This window comes from Scyliorhinus torazame, chromosome 9, assembly GCF_047496885.1.
Source record: "Scyliorhinus torazame isolate Kashiwa2021f chromosome 9, sScyTor2.1, whole genome shotgun sequence".
In the NCBI taxonomy this organism is placed as follows: domain Eukaryota; kingdom Metazoa; phylum Chordata; class Chondrichthyes; order Carcharhiniformes; family Scyliorhinidae; genus Scyliorhinus; species Scyliorhinus torazame.
In genome coordinates, this window is record NC_092715.1 from 215,749,346 (window position 1) to 215,761,460 (window position 12,115).

The following is a 12,115-nucleotide window of genomic DNA, read 5'->3' on the forward strand; positions in this document are numbered from 1 at the left end:
TGGCTATCGCCGAATACTCGGTATCCTCTACTCTCGCCATCAGCGCCCTGCTCAAAATAAAAAAGTCGATTCGGGAATAAGCCTTACGGACATGTGAGAAGAATGAAAATTGCCTAACCCCCGGCCTTGCAAATCTCCAAGGGTCCACCCCTCCCATCTGGTCCATAAACCCCCTCAGCACTCTAGCCGCCGTGGGCTTCCTACCCGTCCGAGACCTGGAGCGATCCAGTGCCGGATCCAGCACTGTGTTAAAGTCTCCCCCCATTATCAGGCCCCCCACTTCCAAGTCTGGGATCCGACCCAACATGCGCCGCATAAAACCCGCATCGTCTCAATTCGGGGCATACACATTGACCAGTACCACCCTCTCTCCCTGCAACTTACCACTTGCCATTACGTACCTACCGCCCTTGTCTGCCACAATGCTCGATGCCTCGAATGACACCTTTCCCACCAAAATCGCCACCCCTTGATTTTTGGCATCCAGCCCTGAATGAAACACCTGACCTACCCACCCTTTCCTCAATCTTACCTGGTCTGCCACCTTCAGGTGTGTCTCCTGGAGCATAACCACATCCGCCTTCAGCCCCTTCAGGTGCGTGAACACACGGGCCCGCTTGACCGGCCCATTCAGTCCCCTTACATTCCAGGTTATCAGCCGGATCAGGGGGCTACCTGCTCCCCTCCCCCACCGACTAGCCATAGCCCCTCCTCGGCCAGCCACGTGCCCGCACCCCTGGGCCACCTGTGTCTCCAGCAGCTTATCAATAGAAGCCTTCATCGGCTCAAGCAGGTCCGCTTTAATCTCTCTGAAGCAGCGCTGGATACCCTCCTGTTGCTCCTGCGCCCACTGCACCCACGCTGCCTGGTCTCCGCCCGTCGCCATTTTGTTCTTCTTCCCTTGCACCTTCTTCGAGTCCACCACCACCTTTTTAGTCGCCCCGCTCCTGGTAAAAGCCATACACTATCGGGGAATTGTTGTAATCTTCTTCTCACACCGGGAAACGTCGAAAAAGTACCACTGGGGGCCCTGAAAAGAGCCCAAAAGTCCGTTTTTGCGGGAGCCGCCGAATGTGCGACTTAGCTCCGTATAGCCGCAACCGGAAGTCCGGGCCGCATTGTTATCCCGCACAGCATGCGCCAGCTCGTCTTGGAACAGCTACACGGGGTCCATCTTGGCGTGGAGAAGTGCCGCCGACGGGCCCGAGAGGCGGTGTACTGGCCCGGCATCAATGACGACATCGCCAACACAGTGCTCCACTGCCCACCTGTCAGCGGTTCCAGCCGGCCCAACCACGTGAGACCCTACAGACCCATGAGTTTGTCACGTCCCCTTGGCCCAAGGTTGGGGCATCGACCTGTTCCACGTGCTGGGCAGGGACTTTGTTCTGATTGTAGACTATTTTTCAAACTACCCGGAGGTGGTACGTTTGCACAACATCACATCGTCTGCAGTCATCCGTGCCTGTAAGGACACCTTTGCTCGTCACGGCATCCCACTCACTGTGATGTCGGACAATGGCCCCTGCTTCGCAAGCCAGGAATGGTACAACTTTGCCAGGAGGTACAGCTTTGTGCATGTGACATCCAGTCCCCTGTACCCCCAATCCAATGGCAAAGCGTAGAAGGGCATCCACATAGTCAAACGGCTCCTCTGCAAGGCTGCCGATGCGGGATCCGACTTCGAGCTCGCCCTGCTGGCCTATCGCTCGGCCCCACTGTCCACTGGCCTGTCGCCAGCCCAGCCGCTCATGGGTCGCACCCTGAGGACGACGGTGCCGTCCATTCACGTCCCAGACCTCGACCACGTTCCGGTCCTTCAACGAATGCAATCGTGCACAGTACAAGGCGGCTCATGACGCCCATGCAGCTGATCTCCTTGCTCTTGCTCCAGATGACAGCGTCCGCATCCATCTTCCGGATGGTGGCTGGTCTGCAACTGCTGTGGTTCTTCGGCAGGTGGCTCCCCGCTCGTTCCTGGTTCGTCTACCGGATGGTTCCATTCTGCGCCGTAATCGGCGTGCCCTTCGTCTCGTTTCGCGTTCGCTATGTGATCCTCCGCCAGTGCCACGCCCTCCTGTTGTCCCTGACCTGGAGTATGCAGAGATTCCGGTTACTCTGCATCCTCCTCACTCTGACGCAGTCCAGCCCGCTCTTCAGCTGGTGGCTCCTGACCCACCCTTGAGGCGGTCAACCAGAATTCGTCGCCCACCTCCAGAGACTTAATTTGTGTACATTGCACTAATGGACTCTCTGGTCTGTTCTGTTCTTCCATTTAATCGTTCGAGTGGTTTGTATTTAGTGTTCATCTCGTTATTTGTGTGTGACACTTTTGTTTTCTGCACCAGGCACCTTCCCATGTAAATAGCTTAGTTTTATGTACATAGTCCTGTAAATATTTCGCACACACGTAGTCAGGAACATTCACCACACACTATTTATTGTCACGCAGGCACATTTTTTTTATATAAAAGGGGGGATGTCATAATATACACCAGTATATCATGGTGCAGACACACACTGATGGACACACAGTGGGACCAATCGACACACACAACACCGCAGCCAATCACCAGTGCGAGCACACGCACTATAAAGACAGGGGACATCCGAGTTCCCGCTCATTCGAATAGCAGCTAGCTAGGAGTACAGAGCTCACAGCCTGCAACACAGACATTCACCATGTGCTGAGTGCATCAACTGGTTAGGACAAGGCAAAGGTCTTTAGTTAAAGCTGGTATCGTATTTACCCACAGTTCAAGTATGTTTAAATAGTTAACCTTTTGATAAAATAGTGTTGCACTACTTCAAGTGTTGCTGACCTGTATGTGATCCAGAACACCCAACACATCAGAACCTGTACTGCACTTGGTCTCCGGGCCCCTTGATTTAAGGAGCTGAAAGGTCTATCAGGCTGTGGGGCTCTCATTGTATCAGTTGACTTTTTGCAACAGTGTTTGCACGTGGGCATGAAGAGAACAATCTGCTTCCACTTCAGTAACACGCTCCAGAATGACCAATGCTGTCAAAACAGTTCTGTCTTGTAAAGATATAGTTCTGTATACATTATCAGCTTAAAAAAAATATTAACTAGCTTGCTATCTTCTCTTAATATTTCTGCAGGCTTTAAGAAAGCTGATCACATCATCCTCCCCCAGTGCTTCCCTCCTCCTGAAGAGCTTCTTTGTCCAGCTGAGTGGGACTGCTCTTTCCTCGTTCCATTCTTAATTATGCAGTTGTAGCCAGAAAGTATTCTGCAATGCTTTTTTCCCCCTTCCCCTTACTGTTAGCTCTGAATCCATCCTTTAGCCTCTCCTGTTTCCTTTCTGTATGCTGTCTCTCTGATGACATGATGTCAGTTCCCATGCAAATATTGACGACTACCAACTTGACCTCACTGCCATCTTTCTCAACTCCTCCATTTCCCAACTCCTCCATTTCCTCTTTGTTGTCTACCTACTTGTCCAACATTCACTTCTGGGGATACTGCAATTTCCTCTAATAAAGGATCAGAAAGATCAAACCCATTGCCATCAGTTCTTGATGCAAACTCCATACAATCTCCACGAATTCTGCCCCCCACCTTTTGGTCCCTGTGTCAGACTGAAACAATTGTTTGCAACCACAATATCATATTTGATCCAAGGTGATCCTCTGACCCCAATATCCTCCTCAACACAAAGACTGCCTACTCTCACCTCCGTAACATCATCCAGCTCTGCCCATTCCTCATTCCATCTACAGTTTACAGACCGTATTCATCCTTTTGTTATCTTCAGACTCAATTAGACTGATATTCTCCTGGCTTGCCTCCCACTTCCAACCTCTAAATCCTATTCACCCGTTATCCCTTTGTTCACTAACCACATTGGCACCCTGTCGATTAACACCTCAAATTTAAAATTCTCATCCACATGTTCCTGGCCTCACTTTCACCTCTATAATCTTCTCGAGCTCCATCACCCTCTGCGAATTTTGCTTTCATAAAATCATAGAATTGTGAGGGTGCAGAAGGGGGTTATTTGGCCCATCATGTCTGCACAGGCTCTCCAAATGAGCATTGTGGTTTAGTACCATTCCCCTGCGTATTCCCCATGCCCCTGCACATTGTTTCTATTCAAGTAATCATCTAATGCTCTCTTGAATGCCTCGATTGAGTGTGCTACCACCACAATTCCAGGCAGTGCATTCCAGACTTGAACCACCACTCATTTGTATGAAAATGTCTTCTCTCATATCACATTTGCTTCTTTTGCAATTCACTTTAAATATGTGCTCACTCATTCTTGATTCTTTTACGAGTGGGACCAATTTCTCCCGATCTACTCTGTCCAGCCCCCTTATGATTTTTGAACATCTCTATCAAATCTCCTTTTCGCCTCCTTCTCCCCAAGGAGATCAGCCCAACCTCTCCAATCAATCCTCATTACTGAAGTTTCTCATCCTGGAATCGTTCTTGCAAAACTCTTCTGCACTCTTTCCGATGCGTCACATTCTTTCTATAGTGTGGTACCCAGGGCTTTACACAATATTCTAGCTGAGGCCTAACTAGTGCCTTGTATGGGTTCTGCATAACCTCCTTGTACTTGTCCTCTATATCCCTATTATTAAAGCCCAGAATACAGTATGTTGTATTAACTGCTCTCTCCACCTGTCCTACACACTTTCAATGGTCTATTCATTCATACATGAAATTAAATGAAAATGAAAATCGCTTATTGTCACAAGTAGGCTTCAAATGACGTTACTGTGAAAAGCCCCTAGTCGCCACATTCCAGCGCCTGTTTGGGGAGGCTGGTACGAGAATAGAACCGTGCTCCTGGCCTGCCTTGGTCTGCTTTCAAAGCCAGCGATTTAGCCCTGTGCTAAACCAGCCCAAGGTCCCACTGCTTCTGCACCCATTTAAGAATTTTACCCCTTATTTTGTATTGTCTATCCATGTTCTTCCTAACAAAATGCATCACCTCACACTTCTCCACATTGAACTTCTCCTCCCACCCATCTGCCCACTCCACCAACTTGTCTATGCCCTTCTGAAGTTTACACTGTTGTCCTCACAGTTCAATACTTCCAGGTTTTCTGTCATCCACACATTTTGATATTGTTCCCTGTGCACCAAAATCTAGATTATTAAAATATATCAAGAAAAGCAAAGGTCCCAATACCGACCCCTGGGGAACACCACTACAAAGCTGAAAATATCCATTGACCATTATTCTCTGCTTCCGATTATTTGCCAATTTTGTATCCGTGTTGCTGCTGTCCCTTTTATTCCTAAAAGTCTGACCTCTTAGCCATATTTCCTCCCTTCTCCCTCTGTTATTGATGACCTTCCTGTCAGTCGACTTGGCCCTCTGCGCTGCTCTTTCCCCCTTTAAGTGATTCTTCGTTAAAACCTACCTCATTGACCAAGCTTTGAGTCACCCCTCCTAATTGCACGGTGTCAATTTATGTCTCCTGTGTGTGAAATGTCTTAGGGCATCTTCTGACATTAAAAGTGCTTTATAATTGCAATTTGTCAATGTAATAAAGTGATGCAGATCACATTTAACGAATTAACTGCTTGAACTATTCTGCTGACCAATTTACTTGTGCAGTTGAGCTTTTATCCACCGGAAATCCATGGTGTCTGATGTGTTTGAATAATTAAAAAGTCAAGTGTAATTTGCTTAATTGTTGAAAAATTGCTTGATCTTTATTTTGTGTTACAGAGACTTCTGTCAAATGAGGAAGAAAAAAGCAAAGCAATCATTCAGGAGGTTTGCTTTATGGTATCCTTTCCAGTTATTTGAGTGTTATTGGTTGGAGCATATAAATTGCTTATTTAAGGAGCAAGCCTTGAAATGCTCCATGTTTGTGGAAAAATAGCTTTTGTTTTGTTGAAATAATGATTCAAAATATGTCTCATCTGATTGTGCAATTTTGTGCAATTTCCGTGGGTATGTGAGGAAACCACGGTCACTCTTTAACTCTACCTTTAACTTTGAAAGCTTTCTTCCTCACTGGTTATCTCCTCCATACCTTGTCCCTGTGTGCAAGAGGATGTCAAGCAGTTTCCCTAGGCAACCTCCATTGCTGCCCTTGACTGGGTACCAGTAAGTTATGAAAGCAACTCGGTAGATACTCCCAATTAGTTTTGGCCCAGTGGTTGACTGTTGGCTTTGAGTCAGAAAGTTGTGGGTCCAAACCATGCTCCAGAGACCCAAGTGCATAGCTTAGAGTAACGTTTCAGTGCATTACTGAGGAGGTGCTGCACTGCCTTTGGAATGAGACATTAAACTGAGCTCCATCTATCTCTCAAGTGGATATAAAAGATCTCCAGACACTTCCTTGAAGAGCTGGGGAGTTCCCTGTAAGAACTGAGAACTAGGAACAGGAGTAGGCCCTAGTGTCATGGCCATTATTTATCCCTCAACTGACACAACCAGAAATAGATTATTCGGTCATTTATTTCATCAGAATTTGTAGGACCGTGTGCGCGAATTGGCTGCTGCATTTGCTTACATCAGAACAGCTTTGGGACATTTTGAGGCTGTGAGAAGCTTTTTATAAATGCCAGTTTCCCCCTCCTTTCCTGTAGTTTCATTCTTCCTCTGGGGAGGTGCTCCACTTCATGCTTCTTGATAGCAGCCGCATGGCATTTATCAAGGACTTAATATAGTAAAGATTTGAACCTGCATGTCATCATTCCACAACTCTGTACATTTTTAAAATCAGAAATAATAGCCTTTCTAAGTTTCTTTTTGTCCCTATTATTTTTATGTGAAACAACCTGAAATGAATACAATCTCCATGCAAGCAAATTTGTGAGAAATGTTCTTGTTGGCAAATTTTAAACAAGTCCACATAGATTCAGAGGTCTTGTGGCGCAGTGGGTCGCGTCCCCGCCTCTGAACCAGACGCTCCAAATTTGTGTCCCATCCCAGAACCTGATGACCAAGAGATGCATTCGCAACATGGCTAAGCAGGTTGAGCATCAGTCTGCCGAGCCTTCCAGCACACACCAATGGCAGCCAGTATGAGCGGGTGAGATTCCAGGTCAACCATGTAATGGAAAGAAAGTTGAAGCCTCCTCCATCACTATCCATAGCTCCACACTTACAACATCCATGTAAAAATGCATGTTTCCACAGCAACTCGGACTCTGAGTGAACTGTAAAACACTTCCACATTTATTGACAATGTAACCAGTCTTTCTATATACAAATGTAATAATCACCTTGGTGGTTTATCTGAAATGTTGTTGCAGTGACTTGTATTTTTTCTTTCCACTGCAGCCATCTAATAGCTAATATTGCAGCTTATATGCTAGTGACCAGCTTGAATGTTCTGATAAAGTGAATCCAGGAGTTAACCTCATTTTTGTTTCCTCTTCCCCTCTTGTTTTCTTGTAGTCTTTACCATCACATGGTTGGTGGGGCGATCGGCATTCCATTCTCTTGGTAGCTGATGCTCTGCATGATAAATTTTCAGGCTGAATTCCCTTGCATTAACTGAAATCCCACTGCTGGGGCGGAAAGCAGAAGGCTTCAGTCAGTGGTTTCATTCGAGAGACATATTCCCGCAAGTGGCCCATTAACTGGCTGTACCGGGGCTGTAATCCCAATTATGGATGGTGCGCTGGTCTCCACCCCCCCCCCCCCCCCCCCCCCCCCCCAACCCCTGCAAGAGCCGCTGGCTCAATCAGATCAGCAGCCTCGTGTGGTGCTTCTGCTGGTGGAAGCCATTGCTGAGGCTGTAGCTGCAAGGAGAGGGAGCCACAATGGCTGAGGAGCCCTTGGAGAGGGGTAAGTGGAGTCAGGGCAAGCAGGTAAATTCCAGCAATTGGCGTAGGATTGTCGTGCACAGGCAGTGCTGTTGCTTCGGAGGGTGGATGGTGCTCCTGAGGGAGGTTCTCCTTAGGCAATGAGGGACAAAAAGAAGGCCTTCCCCATCCTGGAGGCATGGAGGCTGCTGGGTTTCACTGGATGGTCTCGCCACATCGCGGCAGACCCTCACCTTTGATTTGGAGAAATAATAATTTTCTTTATTGTCATAAGTAGGCTTACATTAACACTGCAATGAAGTTACTGTGAAAATCTAGTCGCCACACTCCGGTGCCTGTTCGGGTACACAGAGGGAGAATTCAGAATATCCAAATTACCTAACAGCACGTCTTTTGGGACTTGTGGGAGGAAACCGGAGCACCCGGAGAAAACCCACGCAGACACGGGGAGAACGTGCAGATTCCGCACAGACAGTGACCCAACCCAGGAATCGAACCAGGGACCCTGGCGCTGTGAAGCAATAGTGCGAACCACTGTGCTACCGTGCCACCCGAAAATGCCCGCAGTGAGGAAGTGGTCCTTAATTGGCAGATCTTCAAATACCATGACAGCAGGATGACATTGCCTCACTCCCAGTCAGCCCCCAAAGCTGCTGGTCAAATTCTGGCCTTCATTTCTTCTAACTTCTGTACTCTGTTCCCAAAACAGTCTCGCTGAAATCTGCAACCTGTAAACATCTTGCTGCTCCAATCCATTATACCTCCTTTTCTTTCACAGTACTTGTGCAGAAAAAGACTTCTCTTTTTTTTTGAATGAGTACTGAAGGCATTGTTGAGTTGGTGTTGGTTTGTACAATTTTTGTTGGAAAAGTTGTACAATTAACCGTCCCAGTTGCACTTTTCCTGCAATTTGCAGTCAGTCAATGAATTTGGGTTCTTTGTAATACAGCAACAACTTGCATTTATATGGCATCCTCACCACGTAAAAATGTCCCGAGGTACTTCACAGGAGTGTCAAAAAACGATATTCGATACCGAGACACGTAAGGAGATAATAGGGTACATAACCAAATGCTTAGCTGAAGACGTAGATTTTAAGCACCATTTTAAAGAAGATAGCGTTGAAAGGTTAAGGGAGGAATTTCCAGAGCTAAGGACCTAAGTATGGGAGGCATGTCTGCCAGTGGTGGAGTGATTTAAAAAATAGAGGATGCATGAAAAACAGAATTGTGAGAAGTGTAGAGATCTTGGAGGTTTACAGTGCTGGAAGAAGTTACATATATGGGGAGGGGCAAGCTATGGAGTGATTAGAAAACAAAGATAATAATCTATACTTGAGGTTGATGTATGTTGGGCCATATTTTATAGGGCCTGTTAAGAGAAGGGAAGGTGACAGATTTAATTAAATAGGAGCCCAGATTTTGATTTCCCGACAGTAGGTTGAGATGCAGAGATTGAGGCGGAGTGGCAGTGGCAGGTCAGGCCTTGCACTGTCCGTAGCGGGTTCCTACATAATACATATGCATGCCATGAATAGTTATTATTTTAAATTGTTTTGCAATTATGTCCTACCTTCAAGATTAAGCCAGTGGGCTGACGGGAATCCTACAGTATCCAGTTCATGTTTGTTTGTTTGAAGTCGGTTTGAGCAGTTGCGTCTGAGGTCAGCGGTTTTCTTTGTTGAACTCTGCAGTGCAAGTGAGGGAAGCAGGAGAATGGGCAGCTTGCGTAAAGGCTCAGGATTGGCATGGGTGAGTCAGCGGTGAGCAGAGCAGGGGATTGTGTGGAGTGGGGCTAGAGGTATGGAGGAGTGAAAGAGGGAACCAAAAGAGGACGGAGCGTGGACTGGGGTATGGAGAAGAAGATGTAACGAAGGAGGGCCATTGCCGGTCAACAGCAGAGGCTGCAACACCCAGCAGCAAGCAACACCTGAGGGGGAGAGATTGTTCAGGATCCAGCCATCCAGGGAAGGTATCATAGAAGATGGGTACTGGCACGTCACCGCATTCCCAGGGCTAGGACTAACAACCAGCAGGTGGTGGAGAGACAATGCCAGAGATGACTGAGTTTGTCCAATAAAGTGATCACTGAAATATGTGGGATTGTGTAGCAATACCTGCAGCCACATGGATTTCATAGAATTTACTGTGCAGAAGGAGGCCATTTGGCCCATCGAGTCTGCACGGGCCCTTGGAAGCAGCACCCTACTTAAGCCCACGCCTCCACCGTAACCCAGTAACCCCACCTAACATTTTGGACACTAAGGGGCAATTTAGCATGGCCGATCCACCAAACCCACACATCTTTGCACTGGCATTTCTATTTGGCATATATCCCACGTCATTGGCCTTCAAGGTGACTAATGCTCAGTATTTTTTGCCTCCAGCGTTTTTCAGGGCTCCATGGGCAACAGGAGCAGTATTTTACAGGTACACATGGGTACATAAAAGAGGTAACCAATGACCTGTTCTGTCACATGGGTGAATTCGTCAATTACTTCACCGGTGAGGACAGTCAAGCAGCAAGAGCATTGGGCTTTGTGGCTGTTGCTCGTTTCCTTGAAGTTCAAGAGGTAACTGACTGCAATCGTGGCCTTGCAGCTCTTTGGGACCAGCCTGTGTTATTTGTGCACCACAAGGGCTTTCATTCTTTGAACACTCAATTAGTCTGTGACCACAAGCAAAGGATCAATCATGTCTGTGCTCGTTTCCCAGGAAGTTCTCATGACGCAAACATTTTGTGTAATTCGCAGCACCCAGAACCTTTTGAGACTCCAGCCGAGTTTGACAGCAGGACCCACAAATTAGTTACATGATTACATGTGTCGCCCATGCACCGGCACTTTAAATTTTGATTAGAATTGTGGAAAGCTATCTCTCCAGCCTGTGCCCTGGCGTGGCGGGGGGACCTGTTGGAATTATTGACTCTTGAGAAGGTTAAGTTTGAACTGAGTTGAAAGATGTAAGGGTTTTACAATTCATGGGCATTATTCATTAAGCACTCTCGAGAACTGATAACATTGAACATTAGTTGGGGTGGATGGGTGGGACGGTTGGGGGGCGGGGGGCTGTGTGTGTTAATGGTGACTATGGGTGATTCCTGATTCCTTTTTGTCATTTGTTTATGTGAACATGCGGGCTAATGTTTGGGGTTTGGTGGGAGGATGGGATCATTGTTATTGATAAGAGGATTGACATATTTGTTACTGGTTATTGTTTATTGTTGGTGGGTGCAAATGTGAAAAAGGAGGAGAATAAAAATATTTCGAAAAAAAGAATTGTGGAAAGCTGGCTCCTGACACGGGCGGAAGTGCCGCCTACCTCCGGTTGTCTAATATAGCACCTATTGGGTGGCTGACTAGGAGAGCATTGTAATAGTGATGTTTGAGGGTAGTAAATGTACTGTATGATTATTGCATCAAACTGTACTAGAGGCTGTGTGCTTTGTTCTGTGATGTATCAGTCTTGTGTAATTTATGGTTGTGAAACTTTGAATGAATAATTCTTGGAATGTGGATTAGTATTTAACTTTGGACGCAAGATTTCCTGCTCAGTTACCTCTCAATTGCACTTTATATTTGTAAATCATGAAGTTTAGACATGTTTTCTTGCGGTACATGGGAACACTGTTTTACAGCCATGTCGTGAACTCCTTCTACAATCTTTGAGTTCAGGGGTTATCTTACAGCAGCGAAGTGGAGGACTTTCTTTAACATTGCTTAATGTCTGGTGAGGATTTTTTTCTTGAATTAAAATGGATACACTGTCATTAACAAATACATTAGCATGTAGCATTGTGGTGAAAATTGAAGGTAAATCTGGCAACTTTGTAAGGCTATTGTTGTACTCCAATGCTTTTCAAATAGCATTTTTGTTTTAGTTTTTGTAACAGTACTTTGGCTACAAGTAGTAGGAAACGCTTGTTTTTGTAACAGAACCACTATGAATAGAGGCATTTATCTATGGATCTAACAGTCTGTGAGTAGAATAAGGATTAGAACTGCAACTATTCAAGCAAGACTGACTGCTATTCAGTTTATTAAATAGCACATTGTAATTGAATGTGGCATGTTTTGTTTTGTTTGATTACTGGCTTGTAGGAGTGTTTTGTAATTAATGCTCCAACTGCCCCAAACAGTGACTGGTTAATGTTGAAGGACTAGCCTGTGTCCATTCAGGCGTAGTATATATGGAGTAACATTAAAGTACAATGAGTTCCCTGCCTGTTTGAAATGTCTAATTTTGACGACGAACACTCAAAGTAAAAGATTAACTTTATGTACAGTACTGTGAAGTAATGTATGGAGCATCCGTACACTTTTGTGAGGCAGTCCATGTGAACATTCCATGC

General features: G+C 46.2%; 1 protein-coding gene across 3 annotated transcripts in view; it reads left to right on the forward strand.

Annotated features, from left to right (window-relative positions):
* gak (cyclin G associated kinase) overlaps positions 1-12,115 on the forward strand; it is a 215,773-nt gene that overhangs the window by 36,039 nt on the left and 167,619 nt on the right. For 2 of the 3 annotated variants that reach the window (XM_072517104.1, XM_072517103.1), the window contains exon 3: positions 5,712-5,771. In XM_072517104.1, coding sequence (XP_072373205.1) covers positions 5,712-5,771 — 60 coding nt within the window. Of the gene's footprint in view, positions 1-5,711; positions 5,772-11,403; positions 11,494-12,115 lie in introns of those variants that run through there. The other variant, XM_072517105.1, reaches the window with a different exon arrangement.